The following is a 15,354-nucleotide window of genomic DNA, read 5'->3' on the forward strand; positions in this document are numbered from 1 at the left end:
TCCTTTTCGGCAGTTCCCGGAAATGTTCGGCTGTCCCCAGTCCAGAGGGGGCAGAACATCCTCTGGTAGCCTATAATACTTCTGATAATATAATGTAATAATAACACAGCATTTCTGTCTAGATGATCAAATAAAAAATACTTACTTTATTAAACATCACTTTTATTTATTGCATGAAACATTTAGAAGAAATAAGACAGAATCGATCATTTATATAATTTGGTACCACTTTTCAAAAAGGCCGCCTTTATAATGGGGTTAAAACGTTGTAAATAATGGCTCTATTAATGGTTAATACGTGGACAGGTTGTGGAAACACCCACAACTGTATAATAACCTTTATTTACAGTATTTTTCAAACCAAAAGTGTTCGACAAAACAAAGATCACATTGTGCGATCAACATGTGGAAATGAGTACACAAAAACCTTAATATATAATAAATCAAATAATTGATATGCAAATCATGTTTTACCGTTTTCTTTTCTAAATGGCTGCAGAGATTCAATATAACTGCATTACAACCAGATATAATGCATTTAACACTAGTCAAAGGCATTGTTTACAACCTGGCAACCTACAATAGGTTAGTTTAAACCGCCTATAATGATCTATTAATTATGAGTAAATGCTTATTTTTTATTATTATGTCTTATAAATCATGTATAAATGGTGCATTCTCGAGAAATGGTACCATCCATTTATTGAAAGATTCTAAAAAGTGATCTTGTCTACAACACCGAAATACTAAAACAGCATTCACAAACACATTGTCAAAAAACGCACAAGTTCAAACTTTATCTAATATTATTTACTCATTCAGTCAAACAGAATAATCTGTAATCTCTCGTTCAAAATCCACCCAGAGGATCCATGTTGAGTTCAATTGGCCCTGAAGAAATAGACTGACTCCAACCTGTCACTCTCTTTAGCCAGAGAGTCTTCTCAGGTTAAACTCAACAGTTATTTAGTCTGTCAGCTTTTCCAACCGAGTTGCTGAGACTTCTTGGAGAATGGGTTTGTCCTTCCTGCATTGCTTCAGCTCCTGCCTGCTGTTCAAAATGGCAGTCTGAAGGGTTGCAATCTCAGCTGACAGCTCAATTACTGTAATATGACAGAAAGAAAGGAGAGAAGATGAGGGATGCTGAAAATGATTTACCGATAGTATGCTGAGAACTCTGTCAGTTTTCATCTTGTACACATGCATAACGATACCAGTGACCAATACAAAAAACTGTTATTTCTCTAAGCCTTATGAGTGTCATTTCTTATGCAGAATTGTTATTTTTGCCGGTTTAGAATTAATTTTACATGAATTAATTTGAGGTAGCAAGACTATCAGTTATTTTTCCTATTCTACAAGTTAATTTATCTATCCATCCATAAACATCTATAACCATATAGCTATTGTTGTAAGTATACACATGCAGCTATATATACACACTCTATAAGATTATATACAAGAACCTAATGTGAACTTGAGAGCTTAAACCATAGCAACTAAAGAATTGAAATTGACAAAACATAAGCAACATCTGATAACACTTATTATATCATGTGGCATAACAAAAGACCCTGCATATATAGGCTAGGTAATGTATCGCCGGTAATGCTACATGTTTTTAAATTGCAGATTGTGTATCACAAATTGCCAGTGTATTATTTTATTGCATTGTTTTGTGAATGATCAATAGGTTATGTTGAATTACGGAAGCATTTGTTTTTTAGGTTGTTATAAGTTGAGCTCTAAGGACAACCTCAAGAATCTCAGGGTAAAGCATATTGTTATATTGGATGAACTGTGTATAACTGTTATTGGATGGTTGTTTTGGTACATTGTGGAAGGAAAGATAACAATAACTATTCATAGCAGAATTAAGTATGTAAGACATAATTACTTTTTTTTAATAATTAGCAATTTGGGGTGAAGTGTCTTGCCCAGGGACACAACGACATGCTGACTGCAGTGGGACTCGAACTTGCTATACTCTGTTTCGAAGATCAGCGCATTAACCCACTGCGCCACACGTCTCCCTAACATCATACCTTGCGTGAATGACGACTGTGCTTGTTTTAGAGTTTGTGGCACCAGAATCCCAAACCATTTCAGTGGATCTTGCTGCAGATTCTGGTCACTTTTTCTTATTGGAGTTACTTCAGGAGCTTTCTCACTGCTGGCTTCTTCACCTTCCTTTTTTTCTGGGACATTATTTTTCGGTTTGTTTCTTCTCCTGACACCTATAAAACCACATGATTTAATACATCAAAAATTGATTTGTTTTAGGTTCATTTAAACAACATTATTTGTATCACCACATGGACTGTAGCAGACTCACCTTCTTCCTGAGGTCCAATATCCTCTATTGACCTGGCTTCTTTTCCTGCCTCATCTCTAGCCTTTTGTTTGGACCTTTCGGTGCAGAAATCCACCTCACCATTGTCCAGTGTTCTATAATGCATCAATTCAAGACATCACAATTAACAATCATTCTAAGTCAACACAGATTAAGCTTGAAGCAAACATTTCTTCAAAACACAACATATAATACCTCACCTTGCATGGACACAGACCAGAGGCTCTATCTCACTTGCATACTGAAGTGCAGAGACGCGCTTATTTCCCATGGAATATCGTGCCTTGGACATGGAAAACCATCCCTGTGGGGGACAAGACATTGAAACTAAATTGTTGGCGGAAGTAGAGGAAACAGGATAACATAAAGGCCTTCAAATATTTAAAAAAATAAAAGATAAAAAAGTAAATATTAGGTGTATATGCACTTACATCTGAGGACATACATTTGAGAAAATAACGTAGGCACAATAGATCACTTGTAATTGATGAATAAGAATAATACAAATAGTAGTTAAATACAAAATAATAGAACACAAAAACAGCAAATCCTTATAAATCAAAGAACTATACTACTATGTTTGTAGCAAACATTTATTAAATGAATAACATTTCAGCTCGATTTTAAAATGGTTTCCACTACAAAAACGTTTTGTGCAGATTTATCACATTCATTAAAACACATTTCAAACATAGATAGATAACAGTGATCAAGTTAACTCTAAATTGTTTTCTGTGTGCTACCTGCTCAATGAGAGAGTTGAGAGCGGCTCGTTTCTCCTCCAGTAACTCCAGCTGGTCCATGAACCGGAGCAGCTTTTCGTCCAGTAACAGAGAAGATTCTTCCAATTCTAAAACAACCATGTCGATTTTTTCAGCGTTACCAACTCGAGTGCTTTTTCATACAATCTTACCCGGCGTCGTTTTTACTAAAAAAAACAACCGTTCAAGATTTAAACCAGATTTTAACGCACTAAATTGACCTATACGATTTTAAAAGACGTTACTACTTCCGTGTACGGGGAGCATCATGTGACAAACGCCGTCACGTGATCAACATCACATGCCTTCTTCTTCTTTTTCTTCTTCTTTTTTTCTTTAATGGCGAGTCTCAACCACTTGGGGCATTATCGCCACCTACTGTTGACTTATTGAATCTTCAAGTTAAATCTTTGTCCTCAGACCAGTGTTTTTGAGAAACGTGAAGATTAGTTTGTGAACTTCTTCATTTCTTGAGTTAGGCCTACTTGCGAATATTGACTTGAAATTCATGTCCTTGATTGTTAGGTTGTTCCATTGCAGTTTTCAGAATGAGTCTTTGCCTTGTATATTCCGGGCAGCAAAAATAATACATGATTTATTGTCTCTGATTGTTGGCAATCACAATTGCCAGTTGGATGTTTTCCAATCAGATGCAGTGATGAGTTTAATCCGGAGTGACCCAATTGTATCATGCTGAGCTGATAATGTTCTGTTCTAATACTCCCCCAAGTGCTTTCCATTCTTCCCTTTGTATCTTCCTTTAGTGTTATAGCCATTGTTGCTTGATAATAACTTTCGTAAATGATTTTACTTCTGCCTAGGCTACTGCTAATTCAATCTGATTTGCTTTCAATTCATTTGTTGTCAGTTGATCCACTACCTCATTACCTCTAATACCCACATGCAGAGGAGTCCACACAAACAGAACAACAATTACCAAATGTACTAAGTTACTAACCTTTACATTATGTGCAATATTTCATGCAGAATATCCTGACGACGGAATGACGATAAATGATAGCCTATACTCTCCAAAGCGGCGCTGGAGTCAGAGCATCATCTCCACTGTGAACACTGATGTGATCACTCGCTCATAAAATGCACAACTATAGTTTTACAATTTTCTGGACTTTTGGATCCATCAGTAAATACTTGTATAAACTGCCCATATTTTTCATGTAGGCTTGTTCACATAAGCCTGCACATTCATTTTGATCTTTCTTTGAATATAACCGTTTCAGTAAGGATATATCTATTACAGGTTGAGGTAGTAACCATGGTGGAACAGCTGATATCAACACAGTTGGACTAATATTCCATTCCTTAACTTTGAATTCCTTACATAATTCCGAAACACAAACACTTTCTTTTTTAATTGTATTACTTTCCCAACTTGTTTTTACAGTTTGTTTAGTGAGTATCTTCATGGCCCTGTAGATTTGCCCAATAGTTAACAATTAACTGTTTTCTCCTCAATTATATTGGTATTTCTCCGACCTCTACCTGAAGTGCCGACACTGGTGTAGATCTGACTGCCCCACAGCATCCTTAGTGCTTGTGCCTGCATCAAATTGTTGTAGAGAAGAGTATACAGCTGAACCATACATATTAGTCTTCTATGACTGATCTATGACTGATCTAATTAGGGCTGTCCCTAAAGTTCCTCAAAGCAGCTTTATCAGCCCCCACTTAGTGCCTGCCAAGCACCTCATAACATTTAAAACTTGTTTACATTTATCTTCTACTTTATCAATGTGAATACTCCATGTGACTCTCTCGTCCAACCATATTCCCAGAAACTTAAATGTCTTCACTTTCTTTCTTGTGCATAAAGTTTTAACTTAACCTCTTCACCTATCTTTTTTCTCGTAAAAAATAAAGTTTCAGATTTTTTTCTACCGACAATCTAAACCCCAATGTCAGAGACCAGCTTTCAATTTCCGTAATTGCTTCCTGAATCTTACCTACAATATAATTTACATTTCTACTCCTTTTCCAAATAGCTCTATAATCTGCAAAAAGTGACTTACCAATATCGGATCCATTTGTGTATATATCATTTATCATAATAGAGAACAAAAGAGGACTAATTACGCTCCGCTGCGGGGTTCCAATCAAACAAAAAATCCATAATCCAATATACTATACCTCCCAAACCCATAATGTCCAGTTTTATTAATAATCCTTACTTCCACATCATATCGTAGCCTATATAGGCTTTTTCCACATCAAAGAATACACATCCTTATTCGCTTGAGCTTTCCTGATTTCAGATTCCAGGCACAGCAGTGGATCTAAAGTACTCCGCCCCTTCTAAACCCACTCTGATATGGAGTCATTCATTCATTTTTTTCTGCATAGTAGGCTACGTCAGCCTTTCTGTTATCATTCTTTCCATAAAACATCACATGTCCCGGATTGTACCAATAGAAAAAAGGGGATGAATTACATCCATTGCCATTTAGAGAATAACTTTGTGTACTGGGTGTAACTGTAACGTATATCCGTCACAAATATTGCTGAAAAACAGTTCACGTTAATATTTTACTTATCTTGGAACTATACACAATAAAGGACAAAAGAGGTAGTTCCCATACCGGGAGTCGAACCCGGGCCGCCTGGGTGAAAACCAGGAATCCTAACCGCTAGACCATATGGGACCGATACATTGCCTAAGATAGACTTAGCTTTTTATACCAATTAGATGGGTCATTTATGCATACGAAAGATTACAAGTGTTGATTAAAATCTACAAATGTGGCTGAAACAGAAGTTGAAAATACCTTGAAACAATATTTCATATTTGCAAATACGTTATACCTCATCCGACCGAATAGATAGTTAGCTTTGCTAACATTACATTAAACTTTTCGGTCAACGTTACGTTATCTAATTTAAGGTAAAATGTTACTCGGGTACCGTAAAATATGATTGAAAGCCTCCCTGGCGTTGACTATATTGAATACGACCAAAAGCAAAGTAAGTAAAAGAAAACGACAGCTCTCAACCTCTCTCAAATAGAAAACTCTGCTAACCTCTGATGTATGTTAGCAGCCAAGTTAGCTTGCTAACTATCTCTACCGTATTTGCCGTTGACATAAGAGCCATATATACACAGTACACATATAAGACACTATATAGGCTATGTATATAGCCTACATATGGTTAGAGGTCTTGAGGAATAAAGAATATCTGCTTTTTCGCGGACATATGAAGTACCCCAAACACAGTTGATACCCCAAAGCATCCGCCCAGGACTACTTTATAAAGCTAACTGAAGTCGAGGGTCGCATCACTCCTAGTAGCGCGCCGTGATCGTATAGTGGTTAGTATTCTGCGTTGTGGCCGCAGCAACCCCGGTTCGAATCCGGGTCACGGCAGGGTTAAATCCCTGACACGGCTTGGGAGGACAACTTATTTTCTTTTCTTTGCGGAGGTATTGGTATCATCATTATTTGTTTTAAACAAGGAGAAATCCTATACAAATTCTAAACAAAGTTTAGTATATAAATTATATAAATATACACCAAACTATATACATAAAAAGGTGTCATTAATACAATAAATGTATAACAAGTTATTTAAATTACTGTTGACAGTCTTAATTAAGTTAACGTTTATTTAACATTGAAACGTTACTGTTAGCAATGCTGGCTTGCTAACTTTATGCAGACTGAAGTTGCTGTATACCAGTTGCTTACTTTGAACAGCTCTCATGCGCCTCGCGACACGTCCACTGTCAGACAACAACAGGGTGAGGGGGGCGGGTTCGGAGCGAACCCGTCCCGTGAGTGGCTATGTCCATTGGGAACTCGCGGAGGGATTGGCTTAGGTCCAGTCTCACAATGGACATGATTGGATGATAGATTTGAGATGGGCAGCCAGCATAAGAACTATTAAAATCAAATGGCAAAAAGAAAATCTGCATAACGTAATTCATCATTATAGCAACACATTAATAATCATTGTTTAATCATCTGCCTGTGTATTTTGGTTCGCGGATTAGTTGGACATACGTTTATAGGCTTGTTGTGCAAAATATCACATGTTTTCTTTCAAGATAAGATTTTGTAATCTTCAGAAATCTAATAGAAGTTATTTGAGATATTAGTGCTCAGTAGTCTCATACGATCACCTCGAAGTGAAAGATCTTTGCTATAAATCATTGTGCAATATCTTCCCTTAGAGTAGCCTACTGATATTCACCCTTCACCGACTAATGAAATGTGTAATAACTTGATAACAATGAGAAGAGGGGACTATACTTTGGGTTAGGCGACACGTTTTTATTGGTTGTTGCCAACGACCACATCTATGATCCGAGATGATGAGCCAATCAGCGGGCCAGCAGACCGCATGTGCTTCTAGCTTTATGCATACTATCTTCTGATTGGTCTTTGACACCACAAGTTACCGCCCCATGCTCTGGTCAGTTCCGTGTGTGAGTTTTTACTCACTGATATGGTATGCAATTAGACAGCTCTGGACTATTGGATCTCCACGATACTTCATTTTTGAATTCATCTAATAGGATACTCTTGTGGCAATACACGTTGAACCTTTGAAGCTGGAATCGCGTTTTTTTAAGCATTATTGGTAAGGACAAAAAACACATGCATTAGCCTATTGCTTATGTCTGCTATATCTGAAGTATATCAATACAACCTTTCTTTACTTGGTGTAAACATGTGTGACAAATAGCTAATGTTAAAAACGTAGTGCAGTACATTGCAGAGAGCCCTTATTCATCAATTAAACATATGCTCAATTATTCTTAAGCCGAGACAGTCTACAGGCAAAAACATATACTTTTTATTACAAATGGGTCAATTTTGAATGTTAGGCTCCTTTGCTGTATACATGACTTCTTTTAGACTAGTGGAGACATAAAATACATCAAGGTGTTACTTGAACTACACTTTATCTATTTGTACTATTATGGAGCAATGCACAAATACAGTATATTGAAAATCCAGCTTTTAATGTCAAAAAAGAGATACAAGATTTTTTAACATAACTTTATCCAATGTTCATATTTCTGTTCTAGAAATGTATGCACATTAGCACACAATTAATAAGAGAATGCACCATTTACATATTTAAAGTTCATAACATTTCTAAAAAGCTTTGTTCTTAATAGGTAATCAGTGTACCCTTTTCACCTGTACTGTCTCCCTTAAACATTACATGATTAAAGTCAACACATTTTAAGCTTACTGTGGATGAAGATTGTTGACCATCTTTTCTTGAAACAGACAATGGATGCCACATCAGCAACTGGAGTTCTGCATCCCTATTGGCCACGGGACCTTTTGATTCCCACGTATGTGGCCAATGACCGATCCATGACAGAGATTCTGGTGTTCCTGTTTTCTGTGTCTGGGCTCTTTCTGCTTGTGACCTGGCTGATCACCGGTCAGAAAGGGAAAACTGGCAGGCTGGGGACATGGAGGCGTCTGGCTGTGTGCTGGTTTGCTGTCTGTGGTTTCATCCATGGCGTCATAGAGGGATGGTTCTCACTGTATTATGATATTATTCCAGCAGACCAGAGCTTCCTGTCACAGCTGTGTGAGTAACCAAGTGAACAAGAAAAACATGTTTAGAAAAGTGTATAAACTGTGATTAAATGAGATTAAATATGTTTAATTTTCTTCTCTCAGGGAAAGAGTACTCCAAAGGGGACAGTCGATATGTGATGTGAGTTCATCTTTTCTCAGAGCTACGTTCATTTTTTGCATTAAAAATAAGTTGAGAAACTATCACTAATTGTACCCTGGACATTTCTAGAGCGGATAACTTCACTGTCTGCATGGAGACTGTGACTGCATGGTTATGGGGACCTTTCAGTTTCTGGGCTGTGTTTGCCTTCCTAACCAACAAGCCCTACAGATTTGTTTTGCAACTCATTATTTCACTAGGTAAGATGGCGTAATTACTACCCCAATTTTCAAAGTTGTTGTCATATTTAAATGATGGTTTTATGACATAATCTCATTTCAGGTCAGCTGTATGGAGCAGTGCTTTACTTCTACACAGAGCACAGAGATGGTTATTCTCATAGTGAGTTGGGGCATCCAATTTACTTCTGGTTTTACTTTGTGTTCATGAACGTGCTATGGATCATCATACCGCTAGTGCTCATTGTGGATGCCTGGAGACAGTTGTCCGCTGCACAGACACAGACTGACAACAAAAAGTCTAAGAGGAACTGACAACAGGAAAATCTGACTGTGGGTCTACGAGACAATTTCTACAGGAGGGACAAGAGAAAAGACAACCGGGAAGGGCATACACTTTGTGCTGTGAAAATCAATACATTCAATGGGACAAAATAAATGATTAATTGTTTGGATTCTGACAGAGCTGAAACTACCGATTATGTTCATTATCTACTAATGTGCAGATTATTTTTCTAGATTAATTGATAATTTTTTTGTCTATAAACATTTAAAAAAATGGAACAAAACATTTTCATCCTATTTTCTCAAAGCCCAAGATTATTATATTCAAGGTCTTTTGTCTTGTCCAAAACCCAAAGATATTGAGTTTAATATGTTGTTTTTTTGTAAAAGAAGAGAAAAGCATATTTTATATGCTGACAAACGTCATTTCTGCCATTCTGCATGAAAACTACTTTAACAATGGATTGTTATCAAAGCAGTTGCAGATTATTTTTCTGTTGAAGAGGCATGCATCTTTAGGCATATCTCATGTATGGTTTGTCATATTGCACCTGTCATCAAATAACTTAATTGAGTATGATCTATGTTCTTTTATGCATACAGCAATACATTTACTTTTATTTCAGCTTTGTGGGACTTTTGGGAGAGTAGCAAAATAAATATTCAGTTTTTTAATATCTTCATTTTGTTTACATGTTACTTTATAAATGGACAAAATATTAAAGTGCTTCTTTAACCACCCTGGTATTCTTCTGTATATTTGAGTTCTGTTTCAATGAATACAAACGATTTATTTCGTCGATTTTTCTGCATGTATTTATGCACCCTGTACAAATGGGCCTTCTCATGCCGAAATAGCTCAGTTGGGAGAGTGTTAGACTGAAGATCTAAAGGTCCCTGGTTCGATCCAGGGTTTCGGCATGTTTTCTCATCAGACCCGTGTTCATACGTTAAAGGTCCCATGTCATGCTTTTCCGGTTATTACCCGTCCCCTTGTGTGTTATGAAGGTTTTTATGCATGTAAACGGTCTGCAAAGTCACAAACCCTCAAAGTACACCCTGTAGCGAGTAAAACACAGAAAATACCTGTCTATGCTGCCCAAGAACGCCTCGTTGGAGATTTCTCTTTTTCTTCCTGGGTACAGTGACGTGACCATACCCAAATGGACCCAGTGGTCCAAATGGATTAATCCGTGGAGCTCCTCACACACACACAGGGTGTTTCTCAATCGCGAGTACGCTTGCTTGCACATGTCTGCCGAGCATCTTGCTTCAGAAGCGAGGCAAGAATACTTCCTGGCATTTGGAAAACAAAGAGTGGAACAGGCTAGCAAGTGTGCAGGTGTGCGTCATATGAGAGGCCCCGCCTTACATTTTCCGCCACAGATTTGGGGAAATTGGTCCGTGTGCAAAGCATTGTGGGGATTTTAAGACCGCGGAGTCTACACATGTGCAGCCTCGAAATGTCTCCAAACGAAGTACGCCGGGCTCGGTAGATTTCCAAATATAATGGAGATTGGAACAGTACTTCGGCGGCACTCAATTACGTAGTATGCTTGAAATAGTGGCTCTGCAGCAGCTTTACTCGCGGTTGAGAAACACTCTCAGCGGCAAAACTGTGACGATATAAATCTATTCTAGTAGACCTCAACAATGGAATTATGTTCAGTAGAAATGGCCATGACATGATGGGACCTTTAACAACCCACCGGCTGTGGGACTTTGAGACAAAGCCTGCCACCTTGTGGTCGACTAGGAGCACAATAACCTTTGTATTTTAACAGATAAACACATGTATTGGACACACTGACAAAATCTTATGCAACCCTTAATCTAGGTAGTTAATACGTTCATCCAAATACATTTAAGGCATGCCATTTTGTACTATGGATTTATAATCTGAAATGTAATCATAAAGTAGTGAGACAAACATGCATTCAGTCAGTGGCTGTACCCATTTAATGCTAATTCATAAGAAGAAACATACAGTTCCACAGATAACATCTGTTAATAACTGGATAGGATTCACTGTTCAGCTGAACATTTTGCTGAGTCTAAGTCCCAACTGAGCATTGTTCTCTTTCTCTATACTTGCAATGTCTTTAAGTGCCTTCAGAGCAGCAGGTGATTCTGGCTGCAGCTCCAGCAGTTTCCTAAAAGCCTTCCTGGCCTCCTCCAGCTCATTCAACATCTGGCAGGCTTGGCCCATGCGGTACCAGGCTTTAGCTCCACCTGGTTCCAGCAGAGTAGCTTTGGTTGCACTGGCCTTAGCTCGTTCGGGTTGGTTCACTTTAAGCTGGCACAAGGACAGGTTTGAGTGGAGTTCTGCTTTGATGGATTTGACTTCATTAGCTGAAGGATGTTGATGCGTTTTATCACCAGTGTCTGTGTCTCTCTGTTCTTCTGCTTCCTGCTCTTTTTCCTCCTCCTCTCTACCATGAACACGGAGAGTGATGATAAGTTTGAGCGCTCGACTGTAGCTGTCAGCTGCTCCCCACACATCCCCACTCCTGAATCTCACTCCACCCCGCTCTTTGTGTGACTTCACCCACTGCCACTTTTCATCAGGACTCATCTCCCAGGATTCCTTGCCTGGTGTGCAAGATTTGAGTTCAACTGTGGCAAATAAAGGCAGTTTTGCTTTAGCAGGAGCAGAGACGTGTTGTCCATTTTCCACTCGAGATATCAGTATCTGAGAACAACAACAAAAAAGTCATCAGACAATATCTACAGAAAATATTATGTGTAACGTATAATCCTGGAATCCAAATTCAACTGTTGTGGCTTTTACAGCTCTGAAAAAAATTAAGAGACCACTGCAGCATTATCAGTTTCTCTGGTTTTTACTAATTAGAGGTATGTCTTTGAGATAAATTAAAAACGTTTGTATTGTATTCTTAAAACAACTGACAACATGTCTCTGTGTTGGAATTCAACAGACACTGGCATGGAATGGCTGCCATACTTGGAGAAATTGAGATTTAAGACACATTTTGAGTTGTTTTGTGCTGTATGTCAGGGCTCGCAGGCACACAACTGGGACGCAATTGAGATTTGAAACTATACCAAAGTTGGGTTCACACTTTTTGTAAGACACACTCCTACTAAGCCTTCTTTATCTGGTCCACACCACAACCTTTACTGTTTACTGGTTAACTGACATTCTCACAATTTTTGTTTTGTTGCAATAGTCTTTAATCTTCATGGACAATTTGTTTTATTAATAAACAAGCGACATATAAAGTTAGTATCAAATTAGCTTTTGTCCCACCTGATCATTATATTGGGTTTCCAACTTTTCATTTTCAGACGCAAAGAGACTTGAGAGCATGTACTTTTCAAAGGAAAAACACTCTTACTCCAGTCCTGTCAATATACTGTATGTCAGGCTATTGCAAATACATTATATCATCTTAAAATATATTAAACGAAAACCATAATGTTCATAGCCTTGGCGTTTTTTAAAAATTACTTTCATATGTACAACCAATGACATTAAATGACTATCCCAGTATCCTCTTCTCTCTTACCTCAGTTTTATGTCCCGCTCTCATCCTTTCCACACATGCTTCAGTGATGTCGCACTGACCCTCTCCGAGCCTCAGTGTTATCCAGTCACCCAGCGGGACCTGCAGCACAGCGTCCTGACACCTCGGGAAGGGTGTGGCCTCTGTCATCTCAGCCACTGATTGGTCTGACAGCTTCTCATTTCCCATTTCAGATACTAAACTCTCTGCTCCATCCATGTTAGCTTTAAGCCGCACCCGGACCCGACATAGAGACCCCAACCTTGGACAGTCACTGGATGAACATGCTAGAAGATACAAAGAGACATTAAGTGAGATAGATTACTAGATGAATAATACATTTATATTCTGCAAATATGGACTCAAATTGATCATTCGAGGGAGAACATAATAGAAAAGCATCATACCTGCATAATCTCCAGAATAAGAAACTATCTCCTGACTCTCTTCATGTGTTTGCTTTCGCTGGACTTTCCAGAGACCTCCGGGACACACTGACACCCAGGAGGTGACGTCAACGCCATCATGATCACCGTTGCTGTGCATTGTTTCAAATGGGTAACCGGGATGTGTCCCTGTGGGTTCATAACAACATTAAAAAAAAGATGATCATAACCGTCAAGACATATATCTGAATACATTTTCTGTGTGTTTGGTGAGTGGCGATATAACACTATATTGTGTTAAAAAACGTCAAATATAAAAATAATAACAAAAAAAAAGTGCTGAAGTAGCTTACCCGAAGAACTCAGAATGTAGATACAATCATGTATTTACCTTTTCAAGTTAGTTTAATAATGATTTCACATGAATAATTTAATGATAATTTAAGTACAACAAAACAATGGATTTGGGTGGGGTCTCTACTTTCAGCATGACCAATGTGCTACAAAATCTTCATTGAAAAGTATAAACAGGGAATGTACGTAAAGTATTAAAAATGAAAATATTAAATGCAGAAAAATGTATCTTGTGACTAATAAAGTATTAAAACAATTAAGATTATCAAAAGGTCTGGCAATATTCATCACATATAGCCAGTGCCAAAAAAGGAGTGGAGTAGAAGTAGAAAGCATCATGAAAAGAAAATACTCTAGTAATGCACTTTTATCTAAAAATGGTACATCCTACCTCTGACTTTTTTGTGCATCGACTTACCTGACGCTAGCCTGATACAGCAATGCTAAATAAAAAGCTTTAGCTAGCATCATACACATTTAGACAGCATTATGGCGGAGCGGGCAATCCAAAGCGACTGAATGCATTACTCTACATTTTATAAATTATAATGATAACGTAGTTAAGCGCTATCCAAAACTAAAACGCATGTATCTTACCTTGTACACAATTCTGATATGAAGCACTAGCTACCCTTACAATATACCCTAAAAACTGTCAGAATAAACACACTTTTCTTCTTCTTCTGTTTTAAATTTCCGCCCTCCTCTTCTTCTTCGTGTGTGGTAACCACGGTTGCGAAACCAGCAAGTAGCACCAGCGCCACCCATCGTACCGGAGTGTGAACGCAGCCTGTTGTACTGTAAATGAAACGTGTTGGGCTGATCCAACATGGGTGATGGCTTAATGACTAGAGTGAAGGGTTAACTTTCACCACAAAATGGGTTTTCATTATGTTCATGTTTTCTTATGAGTAAAACATGTGAAAATATTATCCAAATACATTGTTAATAAAAAACAAGGTAATGTTAAGAAAAGGTCATCTAAACACTTTAAATAATAACTACATCAAAGAAGAGAAAACATTTGACTTATTTTTACAAGTTATAATAATAGCAATATATTTATTCAATTTTGTTTTACTGTTTTTTTGGGTTGTTATACAAAGAGAAGAAGAACATGAGAAAGAGATCAAAGAGACAAGTAGGCCCTACTTGTATGTAAATATTCTACAGAACACAGTTAGTAAGTTCTTTAACTTAAAAATAAATCATCAATTAAAAACACCAACAATACACACAAAAAGCACATTAAACAAGCACAGTTTACATCTCTCTCTGTGTATTGACCTTTGACTTGTTCCACTCGTGTTTAAGGCCGGTGTGTTAATCTGTCCTGTCAGTATGAGTTAGGGCTCTTTCTTTTAAACACTAGAGACCATTAGGTCTATCACAGGAATACCAACAAGTGTTGTGTGTGTGTGAGAGAGAGAGAGAGAGAGAGAGAGAGAGAGAGAGAGAGAGAGAGAGAGAGAGAGAGAGAGAGAGAGAGAGAGAGAGAGAGACAGATAAAGGGCTAGAGTAAGAGAGAGACAGAGACAAAGACAGAAAGGAAGAAGGTCATCTGAGATGTAATCTGTCCTCTTATATTGGGCCTGTGTGATCCTTGTTGAGGTAGTAACTTTCTACACTAAGATTATATCACTGCACATGTTTTAGTTGTATAACAGGTTTAACATTAGTTCATTTAATGGTTCATAATGTGAATGCATAAATGGTCAAACAGAGGATAAATATTCTCAATATTCAATATTCCATCAGGAAAAAATATATGCAAGTAAAATGTCTGACAGG

General features: G+C 37.7%; 3 protein-coding genes and 3 non-coding genes across 7 annotated transcripts; 3 read left to right on the forward strand and 3 right to left on the reverse strand.

Moving 5' to 3' along the window:
• Window positions 1-145: 145 nt before the first annotated feature.
• ccdc115 (coiled-coil domain containing 115) lies at window positions 146-6,826 on the reverse strand. Of its 2 annotated transcripts, XM_034208971.1 has the most exons (5): window positions 3,097-6,168; window positions 2,554-2,657; window positions 2,336-2,448; window positions 2,046-2,237; window positions 146-1,103 (listed from the first exon to the last, which is right to left on the reverse strand). In XM_034208971.1, exons 1-5 carry the CDS (start codon window positions 3,214-3,216, stop codon window positions 967-969), a joined length of 666 nt encoding a protein of 221 aa, XP_034064862.1. In that variant the 5' UTR covers window positions 3,217-6,168; the 3' UTR covers window positions 146-966. The 2 variants fall into 2 exon arrangements, with proteins under 2 accessions (XP_034064862.1, XP_034064863.1); XM_034208972.1 differs by lacking the exon at window positions 2,046-2,237 and having other exon boundaries at window positions 3,097-6,826.
• On the reverse strand, window positions 5,703-5,774 carry trnae-uuc. Its single transcript has one exon. It is a non-coding gene; the product is annotated as a tRNA-Glu (tRNA).
• On the forward strand, window positions 6,423-6,494 carry trnah-gug. Its single transcript has one exon. It is a non-coding gene; the product is annotated as a tRNA-His (tRNA).
• A 450-nt stretch (window positions 6,827-7,276) lies between the features above and the next one.
• On the forward strand, window positions 7,277-10,036 carry ebp (EBP cholestenol delta-isomerase). Its single transcript, XM_034208970.1, has 5 exons — window positions 7,277-7,710; window positions 8,370-8,682; window positions 8,775-8,811; window positions 8,902-9,032; window positions 9,115-10,036. The coding sequence occupies exons 2-5, from the start codon at window positions 8,373-8,375 to the stop codon at window positions 9,324-9,326; spliced, it is 690 nt and encodes a 229-aa protein (XP_034064861.1). The 5' UTR covers window positions 7,277-7,710; window positions 8,370-8,372; the 3' UTR covers window positions 9,327-10,036.
• A 108-nt stretch (window positions 10,037-10,144) lies between these two features.
• Window positions 10,145-10,217, forward strand: trnaf-gaa. The gene has a single exon. It is a non-coding gene; the product is annotated as a tRNA-Phe (tRNA).
• A 1,015-nt stretch (window positions 10,218-11,232) lies between these two features.
• Window positions 11,233-14,301, reverse strand: fkbpl (FKBP prolyl isomerase like). The gene is made up of 4 exons (XM_034209406.1): window positions 14,161-14,301; window positions 13,231-13,398; window positions 12,827-13,110; window positions 11,233-11,988 (listed from the first exon to the last, which is right to left on the reverse strand). The coding sequence occupies exons 2-4, from the start codon at window positions 13,367-13,369 to the stop codon at window positions 11,329-11,331; spliced, it is 1,083 nt and encodes a 360-aa protein (XP_034065297.1). The 5' UTR covers window positions 13,370-13,398; window positions 14,161-14,301; the 3' UTR covers window positions 11,233-11,328.
• Between the last annotated feature and the right edge of the window lie 1,053 nt (window positions 14,302-15,354).

The sequence above is a fragment of the Gymnodraco acuticeps genome, unplaced genomic scaffold (assembly GCF_902827175.1).
Source record: "Gymnodraco acuticeps unplaced genomic scaffold, fGymAcu1.1, whole genome shotgun sequence".
Classification (NCBI taxonomy): domain Eukaryota; kingdom Metazoa; phylum Chordata; class Actinopteri; order Perciformes; family Bathydraconidae; genus Gymnodraco; species Gymnodraco acuticeps.

Excerpts from the sequence above, each read along its gene's own strand:
- ccdc115 (XM_034208971.1), bottom strand. The coding sequence starts at position 3,216 with ATGGTTGTTTTAGAATTGGAAGAATCTTCTCTGTTACTGGACGAAAAG. Across the intron at positions 2,238-2,335 it reads TATTGGACCTCAGGAAGAAG|GTGTCAGGAGAAGAAACAAA; the intron begins GTGAGTCTGCTA and ends GTGGTTTTATAG. Across the intron at positions 1,104-2,045 it reads ACAGTCGTCATTCACGCAAG|TAATTGAGCTGTCAGCTGAG; the intron begins GTATGATGTTAG and ends GTCATATTACAG.
- ebp (XM_034208970.1), top strand. The coding sequence starts at position 8,373 with ATGGATGCCACATCAGCAACTGGAGTTCTGCATCCCTATTGGCCACGG. Across the intron at positions 8,812-8,901 it reads GGGGACAGTCGATATGTGAT|AGCGGATAACTTCACTGTCT; the intron begins GTGAGTTCATCT and ends GGACATTTCTAG. Across the intron at positions 9,033-9,114 it reads GCAACTCATTATTTCACTAG|GTCAGCTGTATGGAGCAGTG; the intron begins GTAAGATGGCGT and ends ATCTCATTTCAG.
- fkbpl (XM_034209406.1), bottom strand. The coding sequence starts at position 13,369 with ATGCACAGCAACGGTGATCATGATGGCGTTGACGTCACCTCCTGGGTG. Across the intron at positions 13,111-13,230 it reads TTATTCTGGAGATTATGCAG|CATGTTCATCCAGTGACTGT; the intron begins GTATGATGCTTT and ends TGTATCTTCTAG. Across the intron at positions 11,989-12,826 it reads GAGCGGGACATAAAACTGAG|ATACTGATATCTCGAGTGGA; the intron begins GTAAGAGAGAAG and ends TGTTGTTCTCAG.